The sequence below is a fragment of the Erpetoichthys calabaricus genome, chromosome 15, assembly GCF_900747795.2.
Source record: "Erpetoichthys calabaricus chromosome 15, fErpCal1.3, whole genome shotgun sequence".
NCBI classification, from domain to species: Eukaryota; Metazoa; Chordata; class Cladistia; order Polypteriformes; family Polypteridae; genus Erpetoichthys; species Erpetoichthys calabaricus.
This window is the reverse complement of record NC_041408.2, coordinates 98,635-118,056: the sequence shown is the minus strand read 5'-3', so window position 1 is coordinate 118,056 and position 19,422 is coordinate 98,635. Positions and strand designations below refer to the sequence as shown.

At 40.9% G+C, this 19,422-nt stretch overlaps 2 protein-coding genes across 2 annotated transcripts in view; both read right to left on the bottom strand.

Annotated features, from left to right (window-relative positions):
* Positions 1 to 1,010: 1,010 nt before the first annotated feature.
* Positions 1,011 to 17,101, bottom strand: rnf8 (ring finger protein 8, E3 ubiquitin protein ligase). Its single transcript, XM_028820411.2, has 7 exons — positions 16,709 to 17,101; positions 14,484 to 14,612; positions 12,928 to 13,488; positions 12,310 to 12,402; positions 7,739 to 7,846; positions 1,647 to 1,858; positions 1,011 to 1,169 (listed from the first exon to the last, which is right to left on the bottom strand). Exons 1-7 carry the CDS (start codon positions 16,814 to 16,816, stop codon positions 1,160 to 1,162), a joined length of 1,221 nt encoding a protein of 406 aa, XP_028676244.1. The 5' UTR covers positions 16,817 to 17,101; the 3' UTR covers positions 1,011 to 1,159.
* Positions 17,102 to 18,502: 1,401 nt separating this feature from the next.
* ppm1g (protein phosphatase, Mg2+/Mn2+ dependent, 1G) overlaps positions 18,503 to 19,422 on the bottom strand; it is a 35,261-nt gene continuing 34,341 nt past the window's right edge. The window contains exon 10 of the mRNA XM_028820316.2: positions 18,503 to 19,134. Within this exon, the coding sequence (XP_028676149.1) occupies positions 18,955 to 19,134 (180 nt within the window). The 3' untranslated portion in view covers positions 18,503 to 18,954. The remainder of the gene's footprint in view (positions 19,135 to 19,422) is intronic.

Genomic DNA, 19,422 nt, shown 5'->3' with positions numbered 1-19,422 from the left:
AGTGCTCGCACAATTTCAATGTCTTAATTAGCGTCTTGAACCAGCAGCACAGGCGTCATGGCATGGCTATCTGGTGTAGTAACACAAACGCCAAAACCTAGTAGAGTGTGTGATCAGTCTGTCTGTCTGTCAGGCCCATGTTAGCTTTGAGCTTTCTTACTTTCAGGACATCCTCCACAACCCCCAGGTGCTGCCTTCTGTTTTCACGAGGGCACAGTGAACACATCAAAGATGCACTCACTGCCCGATGCCATTATATCCTGCTCTATTCTTATGTTGTTCTGGGGGTGTAAGCACCCAGCTGGTATTGCTGAAGACTAAAAAAGAAACAGTGAAGTGCTGTTCTTGAAGAGTACTGGCCTGACTAGAACCCCAACACAGCACCAAGATGACCAAGGGATTATTCGGAAATGTCCTTCTATACAACTGTATTTTGGGCAGGCCCAGGAAATGCATTGATGGATGGTTCACAATGACCTCCTTCAATTAAATACACGGAAAGAGCATTTCATCACATAGCAGCTGATATGTCAAGGGTGATCTTACCAAAAGAGCCAATTGTAAAGATCAGGTTTGTGTCACAACAGCTGAGCACATTTGCCGTTGAAGTTCCACAATTTCCTCACGCAGAATTAACAGGATGGCTAGCAATTATGAAAACTTCTTTTGATGCCAGCTTCAATATCTTCTTGTCCTCCCTCCTTCAAATGATTCCTTGACATTTCAGAGGTCAGACTGGATTCCTGTTTCTTGCTCTGAACAAGTGCCCTCAAAAGGAGACTGCAGTTGGTCACCTGTAACAAACGTCTTTCTAAAAGCCCTTCATCGGTTACAGCTAGCAAACCTTTAAATTATAACCACTTAAAAGTGAGAGTTCAATACACAAGAGTAGAATTTTTGCTTCCACTGTGTGCAACATGCCTTCTGTAAGCAATTTTAATTTCAACTTGGACGTCAGCCACTCCCCATCCGACTGTTTTCATTAAACTGAGTTCCTTAAACTATGTATAGACTGTTTCACCCCTTTATTAGTTTAATTACTCACATTCACAATTTATTTCCAAAGTCACTGTCAACTAAAACTCAGCCATCCAATGATGCCATCCCAAGCAGAGCTCTTCATTTAGTGCATAACAAAACCGGCAGGTTTGCTTCCAGGTCACGTTTGCCTGAAAAACAAAAACACAATAATACAAATTAGCTTGACCAGGGTCATCTTCAAAGAAGCAAGCAATCCTACTTGTCCACAAGTCAGTCGTTCCACTTGACCACTAGAAAGAGAACCCGCCACTAACCAGCTTCACATTCATTCACAGTGCCATCTAAACCTTACTGGAACAATCCGATTGGACCTGTCCCAAATTCCCTCCCCAGCCTATTAAGTGTCACTAGCCAGCCTAACACACAACTTTGGGATTGGTGGATTGTAGTGGACGTGAGCCAAACACAGAGACATGGGAAAACATATCAATTCTATTCAGTTTATTCTTCCATTGCTCTCTTCACTAAATCCAAGCTCAGAGGCCTTACACGTATACTGCACATGGCTACAGCATTTCAGGTCTGGATTACTTGGACTCTACCGAGTCAACCTGTTAGTTTATATAAAATCAAGGTTGTTAAAATCTTTGTCATGACAAATGTACCTTTCAGCTTTCCGTTCACTGATCAAGCTTTCCCGTCTCTTCTTCATCTCTGGACTTAAATTTTCAATAATTCGATCAATGTAGTTATCAAGCACAAGGGAGTTTGTCTGGGACACTATTGCTTGACGACATATTGGACACTCATCTTTCCGTTTTCTCCAGTCACTTATACACTTGAAGCAGAAGCTGTGCGCACAATTCAGCGTTACAGCCTGGAGAGAAAGCACAGATCACAGTGAGCCTCGTGCAGCACTGGCAAACCATTCAAAAGAGGTGGTCCGCTGTAGATCAGTGCCAGACCTACAACCAAACCTCCGGCCACAGCAGGTAGGGCCTACTCACGCTCGAGTATTGTACATTTCCAGTTTGCCATTTTTCAAACTTTTTTGATGCCGTTCTGAAAGAATATTTGGGGGATTGTATTTTGCAAGCATTTAGCAGGGGATATGACACCATTTGGTGGGTCATGAGGCAATTGTTAAAATTCAGAATATCTTTTATGATTAAGTGCTTTTAATCCTGGAGATCACAGTACTGAAGAGGTGACGCTGCTCTTTGGCAAAAGGAATCTAGAGGGCAATTTTGGATTCACTATAAAGAACTCCGGCAGCATGCTGAAAAATTCCAGGACTTCACACAGAGGTCAATAAGCGCACAAGTACAGCGATGTGTGATTGTGTCTTAGTGATATTTACAGAAGCTTGTTCCCACCACTCAAAAAAAATCACGTTATGTTGCAGAGTAAAGTTGCCTGCCGTGGTCAGCGCTATTGTGTAAGAGTGTGATCCGTTTGTCTGACAGCCAGTAAGCAAGAGATTAGAGCGGAGTGGATATTGGGTAATCAAGTGAACAGACGTTCTACTCGGATACATTCAGCCTGCACATGCTGAGGGGCACATTTAATGTCTCAATTTACGGTCACAGAGCCAGTGATTAATCGCAGGAAGCAAATTTGGTGGACGATACGCCAGCCTTTCTAAGACTCAGCTGTACAACCAAATCACAAAAGAGTGTTCTGCATGTAATCCAGTAACAGGAACTTTTTTAACCCAGCTGTTTTATATAGACGTGTTTCTATTTTTGATGAGCTGCTTCATTCCTTACTTCATGACTTCCTGTAAAAATGCTTTTTTGAATACGTAAATGAGCTTTTTAAGCAAGTTACCATTTACTTCAATTGGATATGCATTTGGCTATAAATACTCAAAACTGCCGCATGCAGGGGTTATCTGCACGGTTTGCTGCTAACATGTTTGGATGTGAATAATGTCATTGAAAATGATGGCACACAGATTTACAAGTGATTTAGAGCACTCAAGTCTGGCACTAAAACACTAAAAAACTGCTTAGGTGTGAGTGGGCACTTCACCTTCAGAAGCGGCCATCACAGATGTCCAAGCTGGAAGAACCTCTTTGAAAATACGGAAATAATCAATAATTTAGGTCAAAATGAATGTTTCTCTGTTTCAACAAAGAATGTAAAAACACTTTTGTGTTTTGTTTTTTAAAACTGGACTTTTTGAAATGTTTAATACTTGTATAGCATTCTCTGTTGAAGATGTTTCAACATAAACTGAACTTTCCAAACAAATTTATTTGAAGTGTACAACATTTCAATAAAATTGGTTCCCCAGGAGCCAAATTCACCTGAAAATGACAGCAGTCGGTATTTGGCCTTTTGTGTGAATTCACTTAACCAGAGGCAACTTCGTTCACCTCTACTAGTGATGAAATGATGAATGATCGATCCCACAGAGTCTAACCGCACTATGGCCAGTTTCACTAAGGCATTAGAACGTGCAAACAAATCAGCAGGAGTTGGCGTGATTGTGATTCTAACCAACTACAAGTGAAATGACACAGAAATCATCAAAAGGAAATCAACTAAAAATCAAAAACTGTTTAGCATTAAAACAACTTCAGAGTAAAAACTAAAATGTCAGCTCAAAACACACTTACACAGCAGAATGTGAAAAACACAGCAATGTGTGAAGACCTCGACAGTTCTGCTCAGTTTCAAGTCTGCCTTCACCGTTACTGGAGAATGAATTTGCACCTTTGTCTCATTTTCAGCAAAGCAGAACTCTTTTGCTTTACTCTTCTTGGTAGAATTATACTTTTTGCTCAGTGCTGAGACAAAAGTCATTGATTTTTACTGGAGCAAACCAAACCCATTTTCACTGTTAAGAACATATACAGATTTCATTTTTCTTCCCCGTGTAATTGCACAAAGAGACAAAGGGGGGATAAAAAGTCCCTGGATGACCTCAGTCTGGCTTCCCTTTTTCCGATATCCACGTACCTCAGCATGTGCGTAGGGTGTTACACGAGTACCCTCCAGTAAACAGAGGTACTCAAACAATGTCCCACTGAGATGCAGTAAATACTGCAAAACAATCAAGTTCCCGTAAGATAAAAAGGAGGCACAGACAAATGATTTAGTGCAGGGTCTGGCGAGTTAACTGAGCACAATTCACCTGCCCACAGGTTAGTCAGACCTGCGCTCCGATATGTTAGCCAAGTTACTGTCATCTCTCCACTTTTAAACTCACCACATGCTTCTTGTCTACAGTTCTTAAAATGGAGACACAGAGCACATGCCATTTACAGAAGTATAAGCAGGAAGGCTCACATGCTGTGATGTCTTCCTACCAAATAACACAAAATGGCAGGCCAAGCCTCAAGGGTGCTGGGGTTAAACCCGCCTCTGACACGTGGATTATTCTAGAAAAGTGCTATATAAAAGACACTGGTACATTGGCCCAAAAAGAGAGAACACTGCACAGGTGGAAATGCAAAAAAGGTGGTCAAACTGAAACAAAGGCCATAAAACTCACAAATCCATGCACTTCAAACTTAAGAATGTTCCAGCGCATTAATTCAGATGTTTAGATTGCAGAAATATCAGAAAAGTGCATGTCGTCCAATAGTGTTAACGCTCCTAGCGATGGTGTGACACTTGCATGTCTTAACTGTCTTCCCCAGGTTCTGCTTTCACTCCCACACCCCAATGACGCAATGCTTGGTTAATGGGTGACTTGAAATTGGCCACACAAGAGCGAGTGTGCGACCGACCGTTCAGTTTGTCCTTGTCTGACTTTGACAAGATGGGCTCTGCAAGGCAGGACCCCAAATTAGCTTTAGGGCATTTGATGATTTATGATGATATCTGCTTAATTGTCCAATAAATTGAACAGCTGAAGACCACAACTTGCAAAACAACAAAAGTCACACATTGAACTTCTTGATAGGCAAGAAACAATTTTGCAATACAAAATACTAGTAATATGACATATGGCATTGTATCGTATACATACAGTGCATCCGGAAAGTATTCACAGCGCATCACTTTTTCCACATTTTGTTATGTTACAGCCTTATTCCAAAATGGATTAAATTCAATTTTTTCCTCAAAATTCTACACAACACCCCATAATGACAACGTGAAAAAAGTTTACTTGAGACTTTTGCAAATTTATTAAAAATAAAAAAAACTGAGAAAGCACATGTACATAAGTATTCACAGCCTTTGCCATGAAGCTCCAAATTGAGCTCAGGTGCATCCTGTTTCCCCTGATCATCCTTGAGATGTTTCTGCAGCTTCATTGGAGTCCACCTGTGGTAAATTCAGTTGATTGGACCCGATTTGGAAAGGCACACACCTGTCTATAGAAGGTCCCACAGTTGACAGTTCATGTCAGAGCACAAGCCAAGCATGAAGTCAAAGGAATTGTCTGTAGACCTCCGAGACAGGATTGTCTCCAGGCACAAATCTGGGGAAGGTTACAGAAAAATTTCTGCTGCTTTGAAGGTCCCAATGAACACAGTGGCCTCCATCATCCATAAGTGGAAGAAGTTCGAAACCACCAGGACTCTTCCTAGAGCTGGCCGGCCATCTAAACTGAGTGATCGGGGGAGAAGGGCCTTAGGGAGGTGACCAAGAACCCGATGGTCACTCTGTCAGAGCTCCAGAGGTCCTCTGTGGAGAGAGAACCACCTTCCAGAAGGACAACCATCTCTGCAGCAATGCACCAATCAGGCTTGTATGGTAGAGTGGCCAGACGGAAGCCACTCCTTAGTAAAAGGCACATGGCAGCCCGCCTGGAGTTTGCCAAAAGGCACCTGAAGGACTCTCAGACCATGAGAAAGAAAATTCTCTGGTCTGATGAGACAAAGATTGAACTCTTTGGTGTGAATGCCAGGTGTCACATTTGGAGGAAACCAGGCACCGCTCATCACCAGGCCAATACCATCCCTACAGTGAAGCATGGTGGTGGCAGCATTATGCTGTGGGGATGTTTTTCAGCGGCAGGGACTGGGAGACTAGTCAGGATAAAGGGAAAGATGACTGCAGCAATGTACAGAGACATCCTGGATGAAAACCTGCTCCAGAGCGCTCTTGACCTCAGACTGGGGCGACGGTTCATCTTTCAGCAGGACAACGACCCTAAGCACACAGCCAAGATATCAAAGGAGTGGCTTCAGGACAACTCTGTGAATGTCCTTGAGTGGCCCAGCTAGAGCCCAGACTTGAATCCGATTGAACATCTCTGGAGAGATCTTAAAATGGCTGTGCACCGACGCTTCCCATCCAACCTGATGGAGCTTGAGAGGTGCTGCAAAGAGGAATGGGCGAAACTGGCCAAGGATAGGTGTGCCAAGCTTGTGGCATCATATTCAAAAAGACTTGAGGCTGGAATTGCTGCCAAAGGTGTATCTACAAAGTATTGAGCAAAGGCTGTGAATACTTATGGACATGGGATTTCTCAGTTTTTTTTATTTTTAATAAATTTGCAAAAACCTCAAGTAAACTTTTTTCACGTTGTCATTATGGGGTGTTGTGTGTAGAATTCTGAGGAAAAAAATGAATTTAATCCATTTTGGAATAAGGCTGTAACATAACAAAATGTGGAACAAGTGATGCGCTGTGAATACTTTCCAGATGCACTGTACCAAGTCAATGCCCTCAACACGTCTTATATTACTGACATGCAAATATATTAATATTTAAAGTGAGTTTTTTTTTTTTTTTTTTTTTTTGTAAAGAAGAAATCTACAAAAACCTAAAGTCAAATCAGTGTACAAATGCACAGGTTTATACATTTTGCTGTGTTTTAATTTAATAGTGCGCCACACTAGACTTGCTGCACATTCCTTTTGTGAAAATGTCATATTGTGAAGCCTGAACTGCAATAGGAATCGTATGCGGGTCGTCTCATGCCTGCTTCTTGACGTTCTCTACCCACTGGTTCTAAAGCCTCCTTCACGCTCGCTGCAGTTCACCTAAAGATTTCATCAATGCCAGGCAGTTTGAACAGAGAATAACCTTAAAACGAAAAGAAAAAAAACAAAACAAAACTGATAAATAGCTGGGGGCAAAATGAGTTACCTCCAGTCTTTTGTTATCTCTATGCTTTCTACAATCAGGGCAATTAATACTCTGAAGTGGACATATTTGAATATTCAGAAAAGTTTAGGTTTTTGTTGGCTTTTTTTTTTTTTTTTTTAATTTACCAAACAATTGAAGTTTCTGGAGCAGATTAATGTATTGCACAAAACTGACTTCAAAAATAAATGTATACTTACATACTCCATAGATTGCAAACAAAAATGTGTAAAAGTAATTTACATAACAAAAGAAGTAGGAAAGCACAAACAAAAAGAAGTTCAATCAGTAGCGGAAAACTGCAGCAAAGCCACTATGGCAGTCTGTGACTTGACTTCACAACCACTCTTTTCTGGATTGTCAGTTCCCAGTATGCACTTGTAATTCAACTGTTTACTTAGCCACATGTCAGTTGGACCAAACCACTGCTACATGTTCAGAAATGGGATCTTCTGGTAGCAAAAGACATTACCCCTTAGACTCTCCACAAAGATGTTTAGCCAGGTCTCTTTTTGGCCACTGACATCCTATAAGATTTTCTTCCTTTATTACTGACAAGGGAGGACTCTTCAGACTCATGGACAGTTTTGTTACTGTGGTGGGGACAATATATCATTTAGAAAAAAAAAAAAGAAAAAAAAAAAACAAACCTTTTTCCCTACCTTGTTTTGAACAAATGTCTTCCACAAAAAAAAAAAAAACGTACCTCAATAAACAGCTCAGAGCAGACGGCACACTGTAGTTCACTCTCCAATACATCGGTCATTAAAGTGAAAAACTGTTCTTTCTGTGCTATTGCCTTCTCTGTCTCTACCTGTTACCAAGAAAAAGACACATTTTAAATGTTTGTACTAATGACACCCATCTCACCATTCAATTACCACTCATACATTGGAAAAAAATGAGTTTCTTCTAAGGCCACGTTTCTTAACCTTTAGATTCCCAACACCCAGATTTTCGTTTTTAAAATGGCGGATGACTCACTTGAAGTTGTAGGCCAGGTCCCCCTTGGTGGAATGAATGCAAATAGAAGAGCTTCTCCCTTCTTGAAATGCGGACAGATACAAACAGATACAATCCAGCTCACCTTCCCAAGGTGGCAAACTGCAATCCCCAAAAGAGGGTCAGACCTACTGGTTGAGAAGCACAGTTCTAAGGTACACCTTGGATTACACACACATACACACATTTGCGATGGCTAATTTGTTTCACAGTTAAGTGACATTACAGGAAAACTCCACAAAAAAATGTTATTTTTTAAATGTCACTTAGCCCTCCTGTAGTTTGTAGTGGAGGCCAAGAAAAAATTTCAATCTGATGTTTTCATGCAAAATGGAGAGAAAAACTGATAATAGAAGCCAGAAGTAATCGAATACCAATGCTGTACAAAGGCAAACAATGTGGCAAATTATCTGGAGGATGGGAATTCACATTACTCGTGTCACATAATAAACTTGTCAGTCATATCTCAAATATGCAAAATATTTTATTTATTTTTTTGCTGAAATATAATTAAAGTGATAGTTCGATAAATATCAGCGCACATCATAAACAGGAATGCCAAGCTCATGTGGGACTGTGGTTTTTAATTGAAGATACTGTAATCTCTCCCTTTCATTTATCGCTCAAGAGTTTTGTATTCGGTTCAAAATGGGAGATTTTAAGATTTTTTTTTTACCCTCTCTGTGGATGTTTTTCGCATCATTTGTCATTGTACAGTATTGGTCAATATTGGCTTCTGTTATACCATAAACATTTTTCTCTCAAATCTGCATGACAATATGAGATTCCCCATTTTTCTCATCCTCCACTACAATTATATAGGGTATGTATTCTTTTAAACCTCCTGTTTGTTTCCTGCACTTTTCTGCCAAACATGTAAACAGTCATCCTGCTGGTTTTCATCATATTTTATTTTCGTCTGCAAATAAGACTTAGCTGAACTCTAAATTATCAGTTTCATCTTTATAGGCAGGATATCCTTTAGTGTAGCTGTCAGGAGACATAAGGAGTGACACAAATGCTTAACAATGACAAATGTGGAGAACTCTTATTAATTAAAAATAATTTCTGCATTCTATTAAAAAAATGATCACTTTTGTGTTTGTGACTTACTCCCTGTTGTGTGTAGAGATGGACAGGAATCATGTTTAATGTCATATACTCATGCAAAATAGAAATAGCTAATATTTTGATGTAATAGGCTTGAATGTGAACCCGACTTGAACAGAAGCAAGCAATATCAACACATCATTAAACAAAAAGAAAACTTCCTACAGTCCTTGTTCCAAAACAAAACTATTTTGGTTAAAACCCTATCAAAATTATATACAGTAGATCCCCGCAAAGTCACGGTTCAGGGTTTGTGGACTCAGTCATTCACGGATTTTTCCTTAGAACCTAACTATTAATTGTTAGCAGAAAGCGCAAAAATACTCTGCAATTTTTTATGGCTTTTTCGTGGCAATACTGTGCTGTGCATCCCGGTTTGGGATGGTGAAAGTAGCCAATCCAAGAGCGCTATTCATTTCTCCTTGCTGCTGATTGACTGCTGCCCTGTGACACGTCTCCAGCTGAGTGTCCTCGTGTTTTCCATTTTGTTATTGTATTCATTTTCTTATTCTCAGACGCACAAGATGTCACCAAAACGCCCTGTATCTTCTAAGGCTTCTGGCACTGAACCTAAGTGCCAGAAGAAGCTTAAAAAACTCCAGGAGAAGGTTGAACTACTGGATTTGCTCCGGGAACTAAAAAGTCATGCTGCAGTAGTGCACCACTATGGCATTAATGAAAGCACCGCACGCTACATAAAGAAGAACGAAGCAGCGATCTGGAGTACCGTATCTGTAACTTTCTGTGATAGTGCCAAAAAGGTAACGACCCGTAAGGAATAAAAATATCGTCAGGATGGAATCTGCTTGGCATTGTGGATCACCGACTGCAGGAAGAAGAACATCCCCTTGGATGGTAACATCATCCGTGAGAAAGCACGGAAATTGTACCAGCAGTTCGCTACAGGAGACAATGTAGCAACTTCCCATCACAATGTTCCTAAAACCTATAAAGAAACGACAACACGAAACCCCACCAGAAGAAGACCCATACAAAGATACGACTCCTCCTGAAGCACCTGAAGAAGAGGCGCCACCAGGAGTTTTAAATCCTCTGCATCGTACTGCACAGCTACTTCATCATCATTCATCATTGGTTAGTACCCGTACATTTTACTGTATTTTAATTAAATGAAATTATTATGTATTTACTCTACTTATAACAAAGAAAATGACAGCGCATACCAAAGAAAACGCGCTTGCATGAATTACAGTACATATAGCAGTAACATCGGTAGGGCGGCGGAGTGGTGGCTCTGAGGCTAAGGATCTGTGCTGGTATCCTGAATGTTGCCAGTTCGAATCCCCGTCACTGCCAAAGGAGATCCTACTCTGCTGGGCCCTTGAGCAAAGCCCTTAACCTATAATTGCTCCAGGGGCGCTGTACAATGGCTGACCCTGCACTCTGACCCCAAGGGGTACGCGAAAACTAACAAATTCCTAATACAAGAAATTGTATAAGGTGAAATAAAAGAACAAAAAAAAAAAAATTTTTACATTCTAGCACCGCGGGAGACATAGCAGTACAGTACTGTACAGCATACGGGTTTACCTTTACATTCTGTTTTTAGGTAATGTATTAAGCTGAGTTTGCAACAAAATTAAAGTGCTTAGGGGGCATACTGTATTTAGGGTTTAAACTATAAAAATAGGCATTTAAAAGGCATTTTTTAACCACAACCAAAAGTCGCGGTTTTTCACAATTCGTGAGTGCTCTAGGAACATAACCCCCGCGAATTCTGGGGGTGTACTGCATATTATATATATATATATATATATATATATATATATATATATATATATATATATATATATATATATATATATATATATATATATACACACACACACACACACCCAATATACATGTATATGTATGTAATACATACACTAGCCGTTCCCCACAGCTCCGCCCGTGTGGTAGTGAAACAGGACAGACTTTAAAAATCAATAAACAGATATCACTCGCTAAGCAGAGGTAAGGTCCACTCCAAAACGTGGCCCGGGTGCCTACTGACATCACGCTTCCCCCTCCCCTTGGCCCACAGCCTCTTGTCTCGGATTACCGAGAATAAATTGCTCCTGCAAGCAAAGTATGATTCTTAGCACAATGAGAGAAGTCACAAAATCAACCGCAATGTTAAAGCATATTATAGAAAAAAACCCGATCTAAATCCGTTAAGTACTTCTCTCGTGAAAAGCGGACAGACATACAGACATATATATATATATATATATATATATATATATATATATATATATATATATATATATATATAAATAAATAAAAGTAGGACTTCCAGAAAATGCTTTTGTGCACAAAAAAGGACATTTAATTCAAAAGCACCATCTAGAAGAGCCACATTTCTCCTCATTTGTTGGTTGTTAAACCAGATCTTCATTCTCCCCACCATCCCATGTTTTGTGAAACTCCTTTCTGTTCGTTATCTGCACAATTTGCACAAACACAAAGCTGACTGCCCACCTGATCTCACTGTCACTTGGTATTCTTCACCTTCTAATTGCTAACTGTCCACATCTCTCTACAATGTTGAAATGGCATTAGGTCCCACGATCTCCAGTGAGCAGGTCTCCTGATCAATGACATAATAGGTAATCACCAAAATCTCATTCAGTTTTCTAAAACAAAGCAGCTCATATGAATATTTTCTGGAAATTGATTACTTAACAATATTTTAGCGAAAATACATGTTTGGGACATTGTGAGCATACAACTGGATATCTCAATGATGCCACACGAGTAATTTGAGATTTTTCATGAATGTTTTGATTGTGTTCAGCTACAATTTTCTTGAAAACATGACAATAAAAGTCATCCTCAGCCATCACTACAAACATCGCATGGGGAAGAAGAAGGAAAAAAAAAAAAAAAAAAACATTTCATATGGAGCATCTCTTTCATTTTCCAAATCAATTCTCAGCAGAAACTGACCCACTTGCAGTTCCCTCCTCACTGAATATGTCACAGATTGGCTTATGATGCAATATAAAATGAACACAAGATACATGACCGGCCTCAGAGCAGACTTCAGAAAACAGGGAAATGTCTCACACTTGGCTGGCCAAAGGGGCCTGAAAGAACGTCCGCCTTCAGTAACATCAGATGAGCAAGATCAGCCAGCCTATCGTATATTTTGATACATACCTTTGTTTTTTGAAGTTCTTTTTCCTTGGCCTGAATAATCTCATCAACATCTCTGTAGCAGTGCTTACTTTCATTTCTCATTCCACAATGTTGCTAAAAATAAAAAATAATAATTCCAATATAATCTTTAAAAGTTATTCAAAAATATCTGTCACCTCTCCTTACAACTGAGGGAGTTATGATTTAAACGAATGTCAAAACCTTGGTTGTTAAAGCAGTGACTTAACAGGGCAAGATGTCTAATTTGAGATTTTTCATGGATGTTTTGATTTTGTGAAGAGAAAAAAGGGAAAAATGCAGAAGAATACAACAAACAAACAAACAAATTGAGTGCTCATCCTTTTACTTTCTAACCCACATATCCAGAGTCAATGGTGACACTAGTAGCTTCATTAATCAAAATCCACAAAAATCGTTTACACAGTGAAAGGGGACACCGAGAGAACATGTGGAATCCTTACACCGAGACAGATTAGAGCGGAGCAGCATTAGCCCTAAACGGTGTGCCACTTTTATCAAACTGAACACTCCAGCCAGTACAAATGGGGCATCCTTACAATAAAATAAACTTGAACTGTAAGAAATACTAACTTTTACGTTCTGCCAACCTAAACTTACCTTTTGCTCTTCTACATCCCTTGGAGTCTTCAGTTTTTCAGATTGTTGCTGCTCCGTAACCAGCCTTTCCTCCACACTTTGCTCTGTGCACTGGGGCTCTTTTGCAAAGTTTATGTGACACTGAGTGCTTAACTCAGTACTTTGTTCATCTGAAAGAACAGCAACTCCGTCACAACATCCACTTGGCCCAGCGGCTACCTCAGAGTCACATGTATGACTAGATGTTGCTAAAAATGTACAGAAACTGTGCCGCTTTTTATACATGCCATCAGTAGAGGATTTTGATATCTTGGCTTTTGAATAAACTGATCGGACTTGTTCCTCATCTAACGAGTGGAACTTTCTCTTTCTGCTCTGAATCCTCTGGTCCACCACATCTTCTTTTGAAGCTTTCAACAAAAATGGCAAAACATTCTGAAGTTTGTCCCTTGTGAAAATGTATTCAAATTCAGCTCCCATGTTGTCAATGGGGACTCCAAGTTGAACAATGTCTCCTTCATTAAGCATACATGCAGCGTCAGACTCAATTCGCTTTCTGTTCAGCCAGACACCATTAAGACTCTGCAAGTTAAAATAAGAGTGAGATGATCTGACAACCAAGCAAAAACCAAAAGATACCACAGCCATCCTAAGGGGCCCTTAGATTTAGGCAGCTAACCAGAATAAAAGATCTAACAAAATGACTACATATGTTAAATTAAACTGAGGGACCAAACGGTAGAAAAGTGGAGTGCCCAGTGAAAAATCTCACACAGACGTGTGCAGAATGGGCCACCTCTGCAAAGACTAAGACTGGACAGAGAGTTGATTCTGGATCTGTGAGGCAGCAGTGCTAACTAACCACTGCAACACCAGACTGCCATGCTTTCATTTAGTGGATTTGAAATTGTAATAATGACATTTTACTGTCTCATTAGGCGGAGTGGTGGCTCGGAGGCTAGGGATCTGCACTGGCAATCGTAAGATTGCCAGTTCGAATCCTGTAAATGCCAGTAGGGACTCTGCTCTGTTGGGCCCTTGAGCAAGAAGGCCCTTAACCTGCAATTGCTGAGCGCTTTGAATAGTGAGAAAAGCGCTATATAAATGCAAGAATTATTATTATTACTTTACATTTTCTAATATATCCTACAAAATATGGAGTCAGGTGACATCAGGTGTTCCCCCAGGTGCAAATCAATCATTAAATAAAACTTTAGAGATGTGAATTAACTGCGTTTGGGAAAGTACACTTAAGGACTACTCCCTAACAAGAAATGTACATTAACAAATGAGGATGAGCATGTTAAAAATATTTTATGAATGAACGCCAAATGCTAATTTCAGATAATGAGAAAGCCCTTGGAAAACCTAAGGACACTAAACTGGCCCTTTTTTCTGTCATATACTACTGAAATTCTTGATTACACTTCTGCCCTGTTTTCAGGTCCACCAATGGTGCCACCCTTTACCAGGCGCAGTTATAAGATCACCACCATGTAATGTTTGCCAGTGGCTCCTGCTAGGGCAAAAGTGTCAAAATCAATATAAAAAGCCTCTGTTTGGAGAGTTTTGCTTACCTTTTTGTCGGTGACAGTCCACTGGCCTTCTTCATTCTGCTTGAGAAGGCAGTGGTTTCTTGAAATCATGAATGGACAGGTGAGGGATACTAGCCGGTGTGTGACATCAAGTCCTCGACCAAGTGACACCTACAGAACACAAATAGAAAAAACAATCAATATGCCTACAAATTAAGAAACTCCCTGGGATAAAGTGGGCACTGGACACGTAGGCACTGCCTCAAATGAGCTGGTCACTCATACCAAACTAAAGTCCTTGAATTACATAACACTACCTTTGTTTTTTTTAATAATTTCTACCATGACAAAATTTACTTTAGTGATTTGGAAGAACTACTGATGTCAGTCATTAGCCTTAACAGCTCTTCAGATGGACCACAGTTAGAATTCTCAGGTGTCTTGAACAAAGGTGAAGTGCAGCGAAGCAGAGCACTTTATGCATCCCACCACAACTCCATATCCATTTGACCACACTGGAGTACAAACACAGCCAATTCCTGCCATGACCAAATGATTTAACAGCCTGTTGGCATTTGGTAGAATACCTTGAAGTACCCAGAACTTGGACAGTCGGCAGTATGGTTGTCGTTGTTGTCATTGATCTTCACAGAACATTTTCAAAATCACTTGATCCAATCTATGGATGCACAGGGCTGGAGCCTACCCTGGAAATTGGGTGCAAGACAGGAACCATTATTAGGCACCCTTTAATACAGAAATCAGAAATCTTTCATTTAAACTGGGAGATTTCAAGCCAAAACAGATTTTAATATTTCAATGCACCTAAAAAGGTTTCCTTAGTTTGACTTCCAAAATAATGCATTTCCAAAAGCAAGCCTCGCTCCATCTTAAAAATGAAAAATACTGTGACGTGTTAATTTGAAATGTGACCAGCCTGGACTGTGACAGATTTGAATGAAGCACTAATACAGAACATTTTCTCATGTGAAGCAGAAGCAGTTGGTTGTGTCAGATCACCATGCCCACTTTTTTATGCCATGGAGATGTTTTCCAGGTCAGTTCACTCACTATTAGGATCCAAGTAAAATGTATTGATGAAACAATGCCATTGCTCCTGTCCTGTATGCTCTATGTGAGAGTTTATGTCCAACACCACACTCTTAAAATCATCTAATCTGAACTTCAAGTGCTTGCCTCTGGATCTAAAAAAAAAAAAAAAATCAGGGCACAAGTAGAGCCCTCCTTTGATCTGCGGAGATGCAGATGGGCAGCAGAGGGATGCCACCGAAATGCCTGTCACTTGCTGCAGAAAACGCTGCCCTTAATTCCAAGCCACCCCCCCCCCCAAAAAAAACCCATATCCAATCAGTGAGGGAGAGAATGGAGACATCCCAAAGTTTTTTAAAGGTTTTTCAAAAGAGCTGTGGGGTCGAAAAAACGAACTGTGCATTGGTACGGAGTGTGGCAGGTCACAAGGGAGAATATGTCTTCATGATGAATGCGTGGATCACCACCGTTATTAATCATACCTGTGCCATGGACCATCAACACCCCCCGGAATTTTGCTGGACAGTAGTGCCAATCTACAGAAGACCGCCTGCGACACCGACTGTTTATCTGAAGAGCATGCGCAGCTTCAAATGTCCAATAAGGAGGACTTTAGATCGCAGGGATGTTTTATTTATGTTCTTAGTGTCACCGTGACACAGTCAACATAAAAGTAAAAGGTTCAACAGTTAAAAAAAAAACAACTCGCTTAGTCGCCAAGGTAACAATATAATCAACGTCTAGATTTTGACAAAGTGACCGACAGCGACGAACAAAACCATGCGCTGTCACTGTAGGCGGATCAGCGTACGATTCTAATGAAAGAGGCCACGATGACAGCGGGCAGCGCGAGTCGCCAGGAGCTCCGCGTTTTAAAAGAAGGAGGGCCGGGAGTCCGCGGCACGGTCGCTGCCTGAAAGTTTATTTGTACACTTGCTCTACAAACCACGGCACACTGACAAGGCGGCGCGTTGTTTACGAACTCTCCAATACGCTTTGTTGTCCAAAACCGGCAGTCCCTGTCTCACGTTTATCATGTCCCCGAGTGCGTGAACGTGGCTACGGCCACACAGGCGGCGCATTTCATTCGAGGTACTCTGGTTAAGTGACAGCGGTGGCCGATCTCAAATCAGCGGCACGGTTTGCTGCCCTTAAAGACACCTGCTCAAGACGTCCAGTTAGCGCTCACTTCACGACGAAGGTTTACCACCGTTTACCTCCGCGTTGTCCTGCAAGAGCAGCCATCCCGTTTTTTGCCCTGTCCTCTTCAGACACCAAATCTCATCTCTCTGCTGGCTGCTCTCCTCCTTCAAACTGTCGTCCATTGAACCATGGAGTTAAGCCACTACCCTGTTTTCTTCTGAGATTTCACCGTATAAAATCAACGCCAATGCGTCCAAATTACAAAGGAGGTGGCTTCGAACTACAGACATACTCGTCTCCGGAAAAAAATATCAGTGCGCGCAGTTAAAAGGTAGTGCATCCGGGGGCTTGGCGCGGGCATTCGCGACCTTTAAAAGAACACTTCCGGGTCACTGATGCGACTGACGTGTTTGATGGGTCAGCGCGAACGGCGGTGACGAGTTGCGACATTTCTTCGTTGTTAAGTTTCTTGGCACTCTTCTTTGAAAGCGTGTTTAGAATCTTTTCTTTGATACATCTTTCTACATTGTCATAACAGATGCCTCTCGATTCACCCATTAGGTGTCCCCTTCTTATTCCAGTTCGCGGAGCTACAGCGGACACCGGATAAGATGCCGGTTCATAGTCGCCAGTTTCCCCTCCCATGCTTGTTTTCTGAATGTTGCAATACACTCCTGGAATGAGCACAGCGGTGGTCTGCAACTCACTCACCGGGGCTCCGTGGCAGTAGGTTTTTGTTGCAAACTAATTTCGCTTAACATTCTGCTCTCAGTTTTTAAGTTCATCTGTGTGTTCCAAGTGTCCCGAAAGCTTATAAATCACTTCAGCTTTTTATGTCCAGTGCCTCTTGCCAGCTTACAGGGGCTTTCAGGGACAGTAAAACGACAATGATCACAGCAACGTCTGAGTATAGTGCCGTTTAGGTCTCCTATGCATCTTTGTCATTTTCATATAATATACAGCAGCTAAGTAGGTACAGAGAGCTGACTCTGCACTCAGTCTTTGCTACTAATCTCTATTTATTTGAAAGGGTTTGCAGTTGCTGGTTGTCGAACTTCTGGACCCCTTTAAGGCTCTCGGGCCCCAAACGTGTAATGTAAATCTGATTTAACTACAAGGGGCACCATTGAGCCCCAAACCTCACACACAATGTCACCCAGCACGTCTCTGGGTTCAAATAAAAGGATTTTTATGGTGTCTAACATCTCCACAAGTGAAGTGTTCTCTCTCTTTCTGCTGCCGCCTGACTCTAATTTCCCTTTCGTCTTGTTACTATGTTCATTTACATAAATGAATTCAACAGCAGTTTAGTAGACATGGTGCTGTTGACACGATGATGTCAATAAAACAAGCTCCTGGCTCAGCTATGTTTTCATGAATCTAATTCTCTGCATTACCTTTTTCTTGCTTAAATAACATACCAGTTTATTGGCTGCTTCTCCTGCTTGTACAATAACTCTGCACCTACAATGCTGGTCCTGGCTAAGGTCTGCTATGCTGTCCAGACTCCGCTCTCCTGTCTAAAGTCAATTCTGCCAGAAGTCACTTGAGAAAAGAGCAACACCTGGCAAAGAGATTAGCAAAGGGACTTGCATGCAGCTGAACCAGAGGGCAGTAACATTTGAATTCTGCCACAAGGCAAACTATGCTGTTCATGTAAACTATTGTCAGTTTTGGAAAAAAAACAAAAAAGGGACAAAATGTGTGTTCCATGGTGTGGCACAATGACCTGCCTCACCAGGTCTCCATTACAGTGATGCGGTTCGGAGTGTCCGAGTTCAGTTGAGGTGACGGCTGCCATTCGAAACATGAACAGACAGATGGGATAGCTGTGCCTTGTTGGCTTTGACTTGAATCATAGGCCAGAATTATTTCACATTGAAATTTATTGGAATAAGAACACCAGATCCTAAATTGCAAGGTCGAACACATACTAGTAAATTAAGTAACACTAAATGAAATACAATACACTTAGTGGTTTTTACATTAAAAGCAGGTCTTCATGAGTAAAATTAATAAAATCAAAAGTACAATTGTGGCAGTTGGTAGAAAAAGAGAAAGAGTTAATTTAATTACAAAATGGCAGATGCAAAACATCTGAATACTATTAATGAAAGTATGAAAAAAGTAAAAAAAAAAAATGAGCAATGAACACACAAATACAAGAAATTGTTTTTTTATTGTTCTACCAGACAAGAGGTTCATGGGAGGTTTCTATAATTGTACCAAAAACAAACATTTTGTCCATAAAAATAAAAAAGGAACAATTTGTTCTCCTTGATTCAAACTGAGCGGCAGGGATAATTCAAAAGTTCTAACCTTATTCTGTTTTTAATTTCTTACTGTCCACATTGCCATTCTCCTCTTCAACTGTCCATTTTCTCTTACTGTCAATTTGGCTACAGTTCGACTTTTTCAAGAACCTAACAATAATGCAGGTCATATTATCACAGCCCGTCCCATCACCCGACGTGTCTGGAGCCAAGCACTGATCTAGCAGCTGTGGAAAGAGAATACAATGATTTTCAAATACAGTTGTTAATGGTCCTTACAAGTAAGGAGACACTCTGCAAAAATAATAAAAGTGTGGAGCTCGAAGATCAAAGTAATGTTGCACTTGAAAACACTCCAAGATGATGCCAAGGGTAATGTTTTTCAAACTCAGCTGTTGCAGTCGAGGGATGGCAAGGGTGAGCTTGACCCTGCAGCATCGGCCTGCCCTTCTCAGACAACTAGCCGCTTTGGCAGGCTGTCACTGACATCACACAAGTTGCCATGACCAGAATGC